Source organism: Erpetoichthys calabaricus, chromosome 2 (genome assembly GCF_900747795.2).
Source record: "Erpetoichthys calabaricus chromosome 2, fErpCal1.3, whole genome shotgun sequence".
NCBI lineage: Eukaryota > Metazoa > Chordata > Cladistia > Polypteriformes > Polypteridae > Erpetoichthys > Erpetoichthys calabaricus.
The window spans coordinates 30528018-30540551 of record NC_041395.2 but is presented as its reverse complement, the minus strand read 5'-3'; the positions used below and the strand labels follow the sequence as shown (position 1 = coordinate 30540551).

Sequence of the window (12534 nt, the reverse complement as noted above, 5' to 3'; positions counted from 1 at the left end):
CAATGCGTTCTTTACTTCCTATCCACCATCTAAAACTGCAGAGGCAAAGCAGGCATGGGTTCAAACCGAACGAGCTCAACTGACGGATATACGCCTACAACGCCCGTCTCAAACCGCAGAAGCAGGGCAAGCACGGGTTCAGAACAACGCAAGCTCCTACAACGCGCGTCTGAAACTACGTCTGCCCAGCGGGCACAGGTTCAAAACGCCGGGGGTAGGCGAGCGAAGCGAGCAGGGGGCAGAGCCCCCTTGTTACTGTATAACAGGTATTGTTTTGATAATTATCTGCAAAGAGTAGCTCAAAGGATTATTCATTCTTTTGGTAGAAGCTCAGTATCAGGACTTCCTGAAGGTTTAATGAATAAGAGTCATTAGAACTACCACTGCATCATGAATACGCCTGTGCTATTGAGATCTCATCTGATGTCATGATCGAGATATTATATTATATATTTTTCTGCTTGGCATCTTAAGTAAATGTATACAGTACATCATTTGGAAGGTTTAAAGGTCAACAAATTTAATAGTCAGGTTGCTTTTCTCATTTAGAATATTATTGAAGGTGTTATTTTTCAAATACATTGTACTGTGGATCGATGTGTGACATTATTACCGCAACCATTTAAAAGTCAGCACCGCATACTTCCTGGCTCTCCAAGTTTGTGGTTCAATCCAAACTAAATAAAACCCTTAAGTTGTTATTGTTCAAACCACTCTGTGATTACAAATTCTTTTCTGTTCTTCAACTTTGATTTACATCTCTGCATGAAAGTCACTGACTTTTCACTATGTTTCTCGATCTTCAATTTTGTCTCAATCCCTGGTATTTGTTTATTTAATTCCTGCACTCCTGGTTACACCCTTGAATGGCTATTACAGATACAGTCTTTCATTTCAGTCCATCTTATTTTAAAATAATGTCGCCCTATTCAATCAGCAGACCTGAGGCCTCATTATATAAAGTGAAAATGTATGCCTGAGGCTCGTGCAATGGAGGGACATATAAATGAAAACTTAGTGAATAGTTCTATTCAACCCTCCAGCAGTCTGGTGGGTGCTGGCTTTTTCTTAGTACGGTCAAAAGATGGATCTCTAAAGCCTTGCATTGATTATAGAGAACTTAATAAAATTACTATTAGGAATGGTTATTCCCTTCCCTTAGTTTTGCTTTGTTTTTAAATCTAGTTGCTGTGTCCACTAAGTGAGATTTAAGGAGTGCTGATATTCTCATAAGAGAATAAGAGAAGGGAACAAGTGGAAGATGGCATTTAGCAAAACCGCAGGTCATTACAAATACTGAGTTATGCCCTATGGTTTGGCCAATGCACAGCCATATTCCAGTCTTTATCAATGACAGGTTCAGAGATATTGTGGATATTTAGATTCCATTAGATTAGGTAAACTTTATTAATCCCATGTGGAAATAAAGATGAAAACAGCAGCAGAAACATAAAAATCAAGGATACAGACTGACAGGAACATTAATATAGCCAATCAATCAATCAAAAAGTATATAAATAAATTTCAAAACGAACTTATAGAGTACATCGGGAAGAAGCATTTAGTCTGCCTGATAGCAATGGGCAGAAAGGACCCCCAGAAGTACTTCTTAGCAAACCGTGGTAGAATAAGCTTGTGGCTAAAAGTGCTCCAAGAGAGACCCTCTTAGAGGGGATGGAGGGGATTTTTCATGATGGCATTCAATTTTGCAACCATCCTCCCTTCCACTACAGCTTCCGGTGTGTCCAGGGTCCACTCTGTTATGGAGTAGGCTTTCCTGATTTGTTTATTCAGGCACTGTGCTTCCTTTGAGCTTAGGAGACTGCAGCATAGAATACCAATACAATACAATACAATTTATCGTATAGCCCAAAATCACACAAGACGTGCCGCAATGGGCTTTAACAGGCCCTGCCTTTTGACAGCCTCCCAGCCCTGACTCTCTAAGAAGACAAGGAAATACTCCAAAAAAAAGAGAAAAAACCCTTGTAGGGAACAAATGGAATAAACCTGGGGAAAGACAGTTCAAGGAGAGACCCCTTTCCAGGTAGGCTGGGCGTGTAGTGGGTGTCAAAAAGAAGGGGGGCAATAAAATAAAATACACAGAACAGAACACAAGTAATCCTCAATACAGTATAATAGTGCACTAGAAATATTACAAGTACAGAGCAGAATTGAACAGTAGATGATATCACATAAAATGATTTGGACTTGTCCAGTGTCCTGGAGACCTTGGCCATCAAATTGCCTTTCTCCATTGGCCATTCCACAGCTGAGTCAGTACTGGGCCAGCCAATCCAATGAAAGGACCCCTCTACCCAATGATCCCTGTGATCCTCAATCAGAGATGACTTTAACTGAGGCAGCTGGAGATTAAAAAATAAAATGCAGATGCTCTGTCACAGCAGTCTGATAATGATGGAGAAATTCCTTGAAACTAAGATTTTTGGTCTCGCTGCTCACTGATTCTTGGCCCCGCTGGCATACACAAACTTCTGAATTAAGTCAACACCATGGGGGTATTTTTCGTACGTGGATTACTCGCTTAGCCGGATGTAATTGTTGACGATTTGGCCTGATCCTGGATCTGTCAGTTTTTCGAAACTCTTGCTGGAAGTGTTGTTATAGCAACACATCCTAATCCTCAAACCTGATCGGAGCAGGTTTGTTCTGCGTAAACAAGGATTAGTTTACACACGTAATCAGTGTCAGTGTGTGGAAGTCATCCAGTCATGGCTTCGCCGTTCATGAATGAGCGACCAATTGATATTGGTGCACAAATTAAACGAAGAGAATTTCATATAGAGAAGGTTTTGCGCGATCAGCAAGATCCTTTATTGCTCCCAGAGGAAATTCTGTATGAAAGATACCGCTTTAGCTGAGGGGGAATATTGTACCTCAAAGATTTATTAGCTCCGTATATTCGAAGTCAAACTCAGCGAAGTCGGGCTCTGACAACCACACAGACAGTATGCATTGCTTTGAGGTTTTTTGCAAGCGGCACTTTTTTATATACTGTAGGCGATGCGGAAAATCTAACTAAAAGTGCAGTTTGCCAGGCAATTCGTAAAGTCTGTTTGGCTCTGAAACATTTCCTTCAGGTTTTCATTGTGTTTCCTGGACACCTGCGTGTGCAGACAATAAAAGAGGCGTTTCATGCCATTGCAGGTAGGTAATACACAGGCTAAAACACCCACAGTTCCATGAAGAATCTCAATCAGCCTAACATTCTCATTACCAGGATTTCCAAATGTGATTGGGGCACATGGGAATGATCAGAGTGGAGTTTGATCAAACATTATTTGGAAAATGTACCTCTCCTCCTGATGAATAATCAGACACAGTGTCTTCATCAAATATTTGACCTTCGTCAATATCTCGTTAGTCAGACACAGGTTCAAGGGATATGACATTCCCTGCAACTGACCCAACAAAAAAAGAGGGCTATATGGAACATACATATGGCACACATGGAGGACAAATATATGCAATGACCATCCTTTACCTGAAATGAAGTGACCACTGCATCCTGCCACTGGCTCTGAGGAGGAGCTTCCCCCTGGAATGCCCTCAGAAACAGGGCGATGGGCATTTGGCTGGAGAGCCAACTCTTCTGACAGGGGTTAGGTCTGGGCCGCGTGGACCTCCACCTGTTTTTTGCTTGTCTGCCTCCTTATTAGCTTTAAAATTAGTGTTTTTTATATTATATATGATTCTTTATGTCAACAATTCTTTAAATAGTTATATATCTAATATTTACCTGTCTGAAGTATATTCTTGTACTTCACTTTAACTTGTTCCCATATTCTCCTTGTGCTCACATTTGATCTGGAATTATGACATATTAAATAATAATTAATCTGACACATAGGAAATGAAACGCTGCATTCAGTAAGTACAATGCACATTACTTAGCGTTTAATTTGACGGCCACTTTTTTGCCAGCCTTCTTTTCTGGTCTGGGCTGCTTTTGCAGTGTTACCCCTTGTGCATATTAAATCTTGAAATTCTTCATGTCCTTCGAATAAAAGGTCTTGCGCCGCGTGTGTGAAAAAAAAATGCGCCCGTTCTTTCGTCATTTTGTTACAGCCTATCAAAGACATACTGATCATGTTTTCTAGACTCAATATATATGGGCTTTTCACTCAGCGCGGGCGCACGCATTCATCTCGTATGATTAGATCCAGCTAGACTAATCTAATACACGACTGCGTTTGAAAAACCGACCTATCCCGGGTGAGTGTTACCGGCATTAACTTATCCAAGATGAGGCATCTGATCTCGGATGATTTAAGCGACGTACGGAAAATACCCCCCATATCTGGTGGGAAATGATGAACAAGGACATAAACAATTTTGTCTTGGCATGCAAGATATGCAATAGAGCTAAGCCCAGTCAAGGTTACCCTAAGGGGCTTCTCTAACCTATTCCTCCTCTCAATTGCCCCTTGAAAATGGTCACCATGGATTTCATTCTGGATTTACTGTCTTCTTAAGGTTTCACTATAATTTTAGTGGCTGTAGACCAGGGGTCCTGGAGGGCCGCAGTGTCTGCAGGTTTTCATTCTAACCCTTTTCTTAACAAGTTGCCTCATTTTGCTGCTAATTAACTTCTTTTGAATTCATTTTAATTGACCTGTTCTTGAAAACTCAGATTACAAAACACAGAATGAGATGTTACTATCCTTGTGCAAGCACGTACAATAGGTTCAGTTACACTTGTCGGTGAATGGTGAATGGTAGACTTGGAGAAGTTTGTAGAATATTGGGACGCATCATCAGTAGTGTTCCTCTGGCTCATTGGGTGTTTCGGCCTTTCATACTATACACCCTCAACAGAGGCAGCCAGCTATTGGGCGTCCCATTCCCAATTAGTCATGAGAATCGCTTTGGTGTCAAATGACTGACATCTCATGAACCTATGTATGGCAGCCTAAGCTTGTTACTTGGGGGCCCAGCAGGGGACATTCCTCTTCATCCAAAGCCACTGGCTACTTCTCTCCGCTGCCTCTGATGCAGCTTTGATGGCTGCACGCTGGCTCTGGCCCCTAATTTCTAGGTCTCTCAGCAGTTTGATGGTAGATGTTGCCACAAACACTCTGCATCCAACTTCCACTGGGTGAACTTCCATGGTCCAGTCACGATGTTGCGCTTCAGCAGCTAACTCAGCATAGCGTAGATATTTCCGCTCATATGCCTCATCCACGGAATCTTCCCAGGGTACGGTGAGCTCGATAATGTAACGACCAGAGCACCATGTCAGGTCTCAAGGTAGTAGTGGCAATCTCTGGAGGAAACACCAAGTGTTGGCCAATATCTACCAGCAGTTTCCAGTCACGTGCTAAGCACAGCTAACCTCTCTCCGATGGTGTGGAGTTGCTCCTGGTAACTGTAGCACCTTCTTGGACAAAGGCAATCGTCCATGGGTGATTAGATATTGGTGGTGAAAGGGCATTGATGAAAGATCGTTTTTCCTCCATTGTGGATGCAAGGCTCTTTATGACCTGGTTGTGGCGCCAAGTGTATCGCCCTTGGGTGAGACTGGTCTTACACCCTGTTGAGTATATGTCGGAGGGAGGCTGGCCTGGAGCAAAGGGCACACCGTGAATCTTCACCAATCCACTGATGGAGATTGGTTGGTGTTGGCAGGACATCATAAGTGGCTCTGATGGTAAAGCTCAGACTCCTCATCTCCATGGCCCACACATCGTTCCAGCTAAGCTTCCTCCTTTCGACACTGTCCCACCGTGTCCACTGCCCCTGTCTGCCAAGGGAGACTGCCTTCACCCACCTTGCAGCCTCCTCCTGACGACGTACTTCCTCCACCACCATCCTCCTCTGTGCTAGAGCAGTGGCTTTATTCCAGGCTGGGCGGCTAGTTGTATGGCCAAGGCCTCCTCTTCAATGCTGAACATTCCCCACAATGTCAGCATATTTGAGAGAAGATATTGCCTCTGCTGCTGGTCTCCATTTTCGCCCAGACCCCTTAATTGTTTCTTTTTCCTTAATTAGCAAACAAACAATAATGAGATACAAAATGAACCAAAACATGACAAGCAAACTGTGTTGATCATACAATATCTGAAAATAAAGAAAGGCGAAGGTCTCAGGAATGCTGATCTGCTCAAGTCCCATAAAAAACATTTGAACAGTGTGCTTAGAAAAGAGAAAATCAACAATTTCAGAAATGTCTGCTATTGCACAATGAGACCCACAGAATTAAAGAACGAGTTCAATTAACAACAAGACCCTGCACCTAATTAAGAAACTGGGTGGAGTGAAATTGTCTGGAGTTTGAGGCCCTGACTTCTGTTGGCTCACTCAGTTCACATTTCATTTCTGTTTGGGTGTCAATTAATGAAAGAAATGAAGCAATTCAGAGGAACGATGAAGACATTTTTTAACTAATCTTAAAAAAACAATTCAATTAAAATTAATTCAAAAGACGTTAGCAGCAAAAACAGGTAGCTAATTAAGAAAACCTGCAGCCATTGGGGCCCTCCAGGACGGGAGTTGGGGACCTCTGCTGTAGACCATTCCAAATTATCACAATCAGAAGAACTTGCTGGTGTATTTATTAAAAAGGGCTTTCATTTCAATAGCTTTGCTATGATTGTGGACTACAATATGTTTTATATTTTAAGCAATTCCTTTGTTCTAAAATTAGTTGCAGTTTAAAGTTTCCATTAGGTTATCAAGCAGAGTTAAATCTTTAAACAGAATGAGTTAACAAAGATTTAGAAGTTTCTTCAATGCACAGTAAAAATATTTCAAGATTGAGTACAATTCTGTTCTTGTTCATTACATATACCACCATTTAAGTGCCTGCCTATATGATTTTAAACCGTGATTGTACTACATTTAATAGGCTCATCCATTCTGACTTTAATGGAGTATCTCACCAATGTAAGAGCTACTTGGAAACTAGTAAGGAATAACCTGAAAATAGAATGCACTTCTGAAAAGACTGCAAAAGAACAACTGCCCCAGAATTTCATGTCAACAGATAATATTGATGTGGTTATTTTCCATTTGGCCCTCCCTGCATTTTAAAAACAAATCCTACTTTAAATGTTTAGATATTAAAAGTAATTCATTTTAGTCCATTTTGTAGGAATATTGTACCATCCTCACCAGCTGAAGTGAATGATAAACTAGAATATGAAATTCAAAAGAAGTTGAATTCATGCCAGCAAAGGTTCCTCAGAATTTTCTTTGGATTATTGGTGGTTCCATTTAGATATTCATACCCCTAGGCTTTTGCATTCGTTTCACTAATGTCACTTCGGGAAATCTGGGGAGTTGTGAAAGTTATTTTTCAGTTTGTTTGTGATGTTACTGTGCTGCAGTGTTTGCATTTCGTTTTGGGTTACAAGAGTCACAACTTATGTGTGATGTCCTCCGCCGGTGACTATTCGAGAATGGCAACAGCCAGCATTCCTCATCCAAGGTTGATTTTCAGAATCAATTAAATCTTTGTGAGCAACTAGTTATTTAGGGAAAGAATATTAAGCTAGTTAGGAATCTTATCTTAAGGAAAATATATCTATATGTTGCATACTAGTTATATTTTTTTAATATGTGTGTATGTCTGTTGATAATGCATTATTGTCTACTGAGAAGATATGCTGGCAAGACTTTTATTGTACTGAGTACAGTTGAAAATAAAGTTAGAGCTTGAGCTTAAATAAGTTTTTGTGGAAGTGTTCCTCCTTACATGTGTTTTATTGTTTCATTTTTAAAAGTTATGCAAAATAAATATGGTTACAAACGCCAGCATTTCAGTCTTACCTCTTGCTTCTCTTTGATTGTGGCCTTGATCTGTGTGTCGCCAATGTCTACATGCAAGTCGTAGATAGAAGCTCCAAATTCGATGGGAAAGATAAACTCAGCCTCCACAGGGTTTGACTGTGTGTTCTCATAGTCGAGAGATGATACAACATCCGCGATAAAGTCCTTGGCCCAAATCTCCACTGAAATACTCTTCAGAGGCACTGAGACATAAAGGAAAACAGAAGACCGTCAGCTGAGTAAACATACACTTTACATTTGAAAGATGGACTTCAATGAGAATGATCAAACCCGGTATAAAATTTTGAAGAGAAAAACAACAGGTGTGAAATGAATTAGTTTGTGAATGTTGGCGATCTGCCTTTCTCCTTAGGATTTTCAATAGATCCCTCAGGGGCTATAAGGTCATGACTATCCATCCATTTCTTCAGTCACTTAATCAAAAGTAGTAGAAAGCCAGAGCTTCTGTCAGCAGTAATGGGCACAAAGCCACAACCAAAGATGGACAGAAGTCATTTATGATTTATGTAACAATATTTTATTTATCACAAAATCAAATAATAAAACACACAAGGAAAGAAAATGATGGCACGAGAAGGACATGACTAAACAAAGACATGGCCTTGACAGATCTTATTCCCTTCATTGCAGACATTACTCATTGTACTGTTCTAAACGTTTTAAAGCTGTTTTTTGTGAAGTGTTTTTGACTAAGGACCATTTCTGACGTCGCATGTGATGAAAACCATGGAGCGGCTGTTGCTTCACCAACTGAGGCCACAGGTCCGTCACGCCCTCGACCCTCTGCAGTTCGTTCACCAGGAGAAGGTGGAAGCAGAGGATGCCATCATCTACATGCTACACCGATCCCTCTCCCACTTGGACAGAGGCAGTGGCGCTGTAAGAATTATGTTTCTAGACTTCTCTAGCGCCTTCAAAACCATCCAACCTCTGCTCCTTATGGACAAGCTGACAGAGATGGGAGTAGATTCATACCTAGGGGCATGGATAGTGGACTATCTTAAAGACAGACCTCAGTATGTGCATCTCGGGAACTGCAGGTCTGACATTATGGTCAGCAACACAGGAGCGCCGCAGGGGACTGTAATTTCTCCGGTCCTGTTCAGCCTATATACATCGGACTTCCAATACAACTCAGAGTCCTGCCACTTGCAAAAGTTTGCTGACGACACTGCTATCATGGGCTGCATCAGGAATGGGCAGGAGGAGTATAGGAACCTAATCAAGGACTTTGTTAAATGGTGCGACTCAAACCACCTACACCTGAACACCAGCAAAACCAAGGAGCTGGTGGTGGATTTTAGGAGGACCAGGCCTCTCATGAACCTCGTGATCATCAGAGGTGACTGTGTGCAGAGGGTGCAGACCTATAAATACCTGGGAGTGCAGCTGGATGATAAATTGGACTGGACTGCCAATACTGATGCTCTGTGTAAGAAAAGACAGAGCAGACTATACTTCCTTAGAAGGCTGGCGTCCTTCAACATCTGCAATAAGATACTGCAGATGTTCTATCAGACGGTTGTGGCGAGCGCCCTCTTCTACGCGGTGGTGTGCTGGTGAGGCAGCATAAAGAAGAGGGACGCCTCACGCCTGGACAAACTGGTGAGGAAGGCAGGCTCTATTGTAGGCATGGAGCTGGACAGCTTGACATCCATGGCAGAGCGACGGGCACTGAACAGGCTCCTGTCAATCATGGAGAATCCACTGCATCCACTGAACAGTATCATCTCCAGACAGAGGAGCAGCTTCAGCAACAGACTGCTGTCACCGTCCTGCTCCACTGACAGACTAAGGAGATCATTCCTCCCCCACACTATGCGACTCTTCAATTCCACCTGGGGGGGGTAAATGTTAACATTATACAAAGTTATTGTCTGTCTGTATACCTGCATTGTTATCACTCTTTAATTTAATATTGTTATCAGTATGCTGCTGCTGGAGTATGTGAATTTCCCCTTGGGATTAATAAAGTATCTATCTATCTATCTATCTATCTATCTATCTATCTATCTATCTATCTATCTATCTATCTATCTATCTATCTATCTATCTATCTATCTGTCTGTCTGTCTGTCTGTCTGTCTGTCTGTCTGTCTGTCTGTCTGTCTGTCTGTCTGTCTGTCTGTCTGTCATTTCATCATCATCATCATTATTATTATTATTTTATTATTATGGAGTTAGCTTAGAATATGATTTGTGCATACTCTGAGAGTGTACTGATTGACCAAGTAAATGTGAGCTGTAATTGTTTAATTTGTAAATTTCTAAGAGGAGATGAAATGATGGTGAGATTATCCATCCATCCAATATCCAACCCGCTGTAACCTAACTACAGGGTCACGGGGATGGTGAGATTAATCACGTTTTAATACAGTGTCTTGCGCAGACCTGATAAATGAACAGAGAGTTTGCCTTCACTCTCTGATTACATTGAGAATGTCAGCAAAGGTCCGTCCTGCAAGCATCTGTCAATTTTCTAACTATGTAAACAGCTCAGGGTCGCAGAGGAAACAAGCATGCATCCACTGATATGTTGTAGCAAGTAAAAATCCAGGCAATTTTCAAACCAAGCGGCTGTTTGGATTATCTACACCAGCAATGAAATGAGTTGGTCTATTTGTTAATGCCAAAATAAAACATATTTAGTTTTTCAATGCTTCAGATCACAAAGCACATCTCCTTATTATTATAACATGTACTCTGTTAAAAGAAATGCATAATCGGCAAAACACTGACTTAAGAGGTCAGACAAAATAGCATACTTAATGGATGAACAAATCAAGAAGCAGAAAATTACTGTTAGTCATTTGATTTCTGAAGGCAAATTAAATTTCATTGTGTTACCACCTAACATGTGACCAATGAAATGGAAGCACGTGTCACACTTCTGAATGGTGCGTTATTGAACGTAGAGCAGTCCCTCAGTTACGATTAATCAACTACAGGCAATTTCAGTCCAGTTAATATTATAATTCTCGACTTGTACACTGGCAAAGCAGTAGCAAAATCCAGCACTCATGTAAGACGCCTTGAAAACAGCACAACACATGCTGTTTATAGGAGTTCTGAAATAACGGATTAATGTAAAACTGACAAGCTTGATTTCACACAGGAAGTTGGAACAAATATAAAAAAGGAAGTAGAGATTTGGACAATTACAGCACCAGGAGTCTGAGACATTTGAATTAATTTGACTTATCCATTAAATATTACTCAGTAAGTCTTTTAACCTGCTAAAGACACACATGTAAATATTACAATAGCAAGGGTTACAAGCCTAATAGAGTAATTAGCTGACAAACCAGAATTAACAAGCATGGTGCTACAAAAGTGGCTTTAAAGAGTTTGTTTAAAACGAAATATCCTACATTATATTGAAACTAATTCAGCAGTACACATATAATAATGTTTGAATGTTTATTTATTTTAATCAGTATTTTCCAGTTACTGGAAACCAAATGTCAGAGAATAAATTTAGAATGTGCACTTTGTAAGATAAATCAGGTAGTCCTTTGTGATCATATTGTTCTTTATAAATCTTATATGGAAAAATCCCACAACATAAATAACATCCTCCCACTTGTTATTACACTGACGGAATCACCAAGTCTATCACAAATTAAATTCAAGCCTTGTATTGTATTTTGATCTTTACGATTGCTAATACTAATACTCCCCACTACTTAAATGATAGTTGGGTAACTACTTGATGGATATATCAATATTTTAAAGTTGCTGTTACTGTTAGTATTTATCCATCCATCCATCCATCCATCCATTTTCCAAACCGCTATATCCTAACTACAGGGTCACGGGGCTCTGCTGGAGCCAATCCCAGCCAACACAGGGCTCAAGGCAGGAAACAAACCCCGGGCAGGGCACCAGCCCACCTCAGGGCTCTTAGTATTTATGAATTTTATATTCTGTTATAGAAAAAGGAACTGTAATGTTCACTTGAATAATAGAAGTACTTGAAGCTGGTCCTGAAAGTTTTCTCCTGGTACAGATGAAACCACGCTCCGACTGATGTTTGAAGAGTATTTATGTTCTCTCTCTCTCTTTTACAGCTCTCAAACACCGTGAAAAACTAAAATAAAATAAAGCTAGTAAATTAAACAATTAATGAATTACACAGGTGTAAGGATAACAAAATTAAAACATACCGTGTGTGACTTCTGACCAGAAATTCAGAAGTCTCTATTACAGTCTCTCTTACTTCACTTCTTACTATTTTATTAAAACTAAACAGCTCAGCGTCCATTAAGCGTGTCACTATGTGCATTTCCGCTCCACCAATGAACCTTATCATGTGACCACTGCGCCCTTCTGTTCAGACAAACTTTGTAAACTTATGTACAAATACATTGAGATTATAAAATCAATAAAATTCCAATTAGAAAAGCAATTAATATCAACAATAAGACTGCACCACAACTATTATGATATAGCCTACAATATAATTTACAAAATATATTTTACAATTATGCACACACATATGCTATATTTTGCGACAGCTACAGTACTTTTAATGAGATAAATGGAATTTTTATGTTATTCAGGGGTTTGGAAATCCAACGCCCGACTCGTCCGACACGGGTAAATTGACCGTCGGACAAGCGTGTTTTTCTGTTTCAGTTGTCCGCGGACAAGTGCAATTTTCTGGAGAAAAAAGAATTATATGTGCTGTGCAGGGCACATTTTTACCACTAATTTCAAGTT

At 40.4% G+C, this 12534-nt stretch overlaps 1 protein-coding gene across 1 annotated transcript in view; it reads right to left on the bottom strand.

The window, feature by feature from the left end:
* Window positions 1-7998, bottom strand: part of LOC114642111 (von Willebrand factor A domain-containing protein 5A-like) — a gene marked incomplete at its 5' end in the record, with an annotated part of 57847 nt that extends 49849 nt beyond the window's left edge. The window contains one exon of the mRNA XM_051922119.1: window positions 7792-7998. Coding sequence (XP_051778079.1) covers window positions 7792-7998 — 207 coding nt within the window. The remainder of the gene's footprint in view (window positions 1-7791) is intronic.
* Between the last annotated feature and the right edge of the window lie 4536 nt (window positions 7999-12534).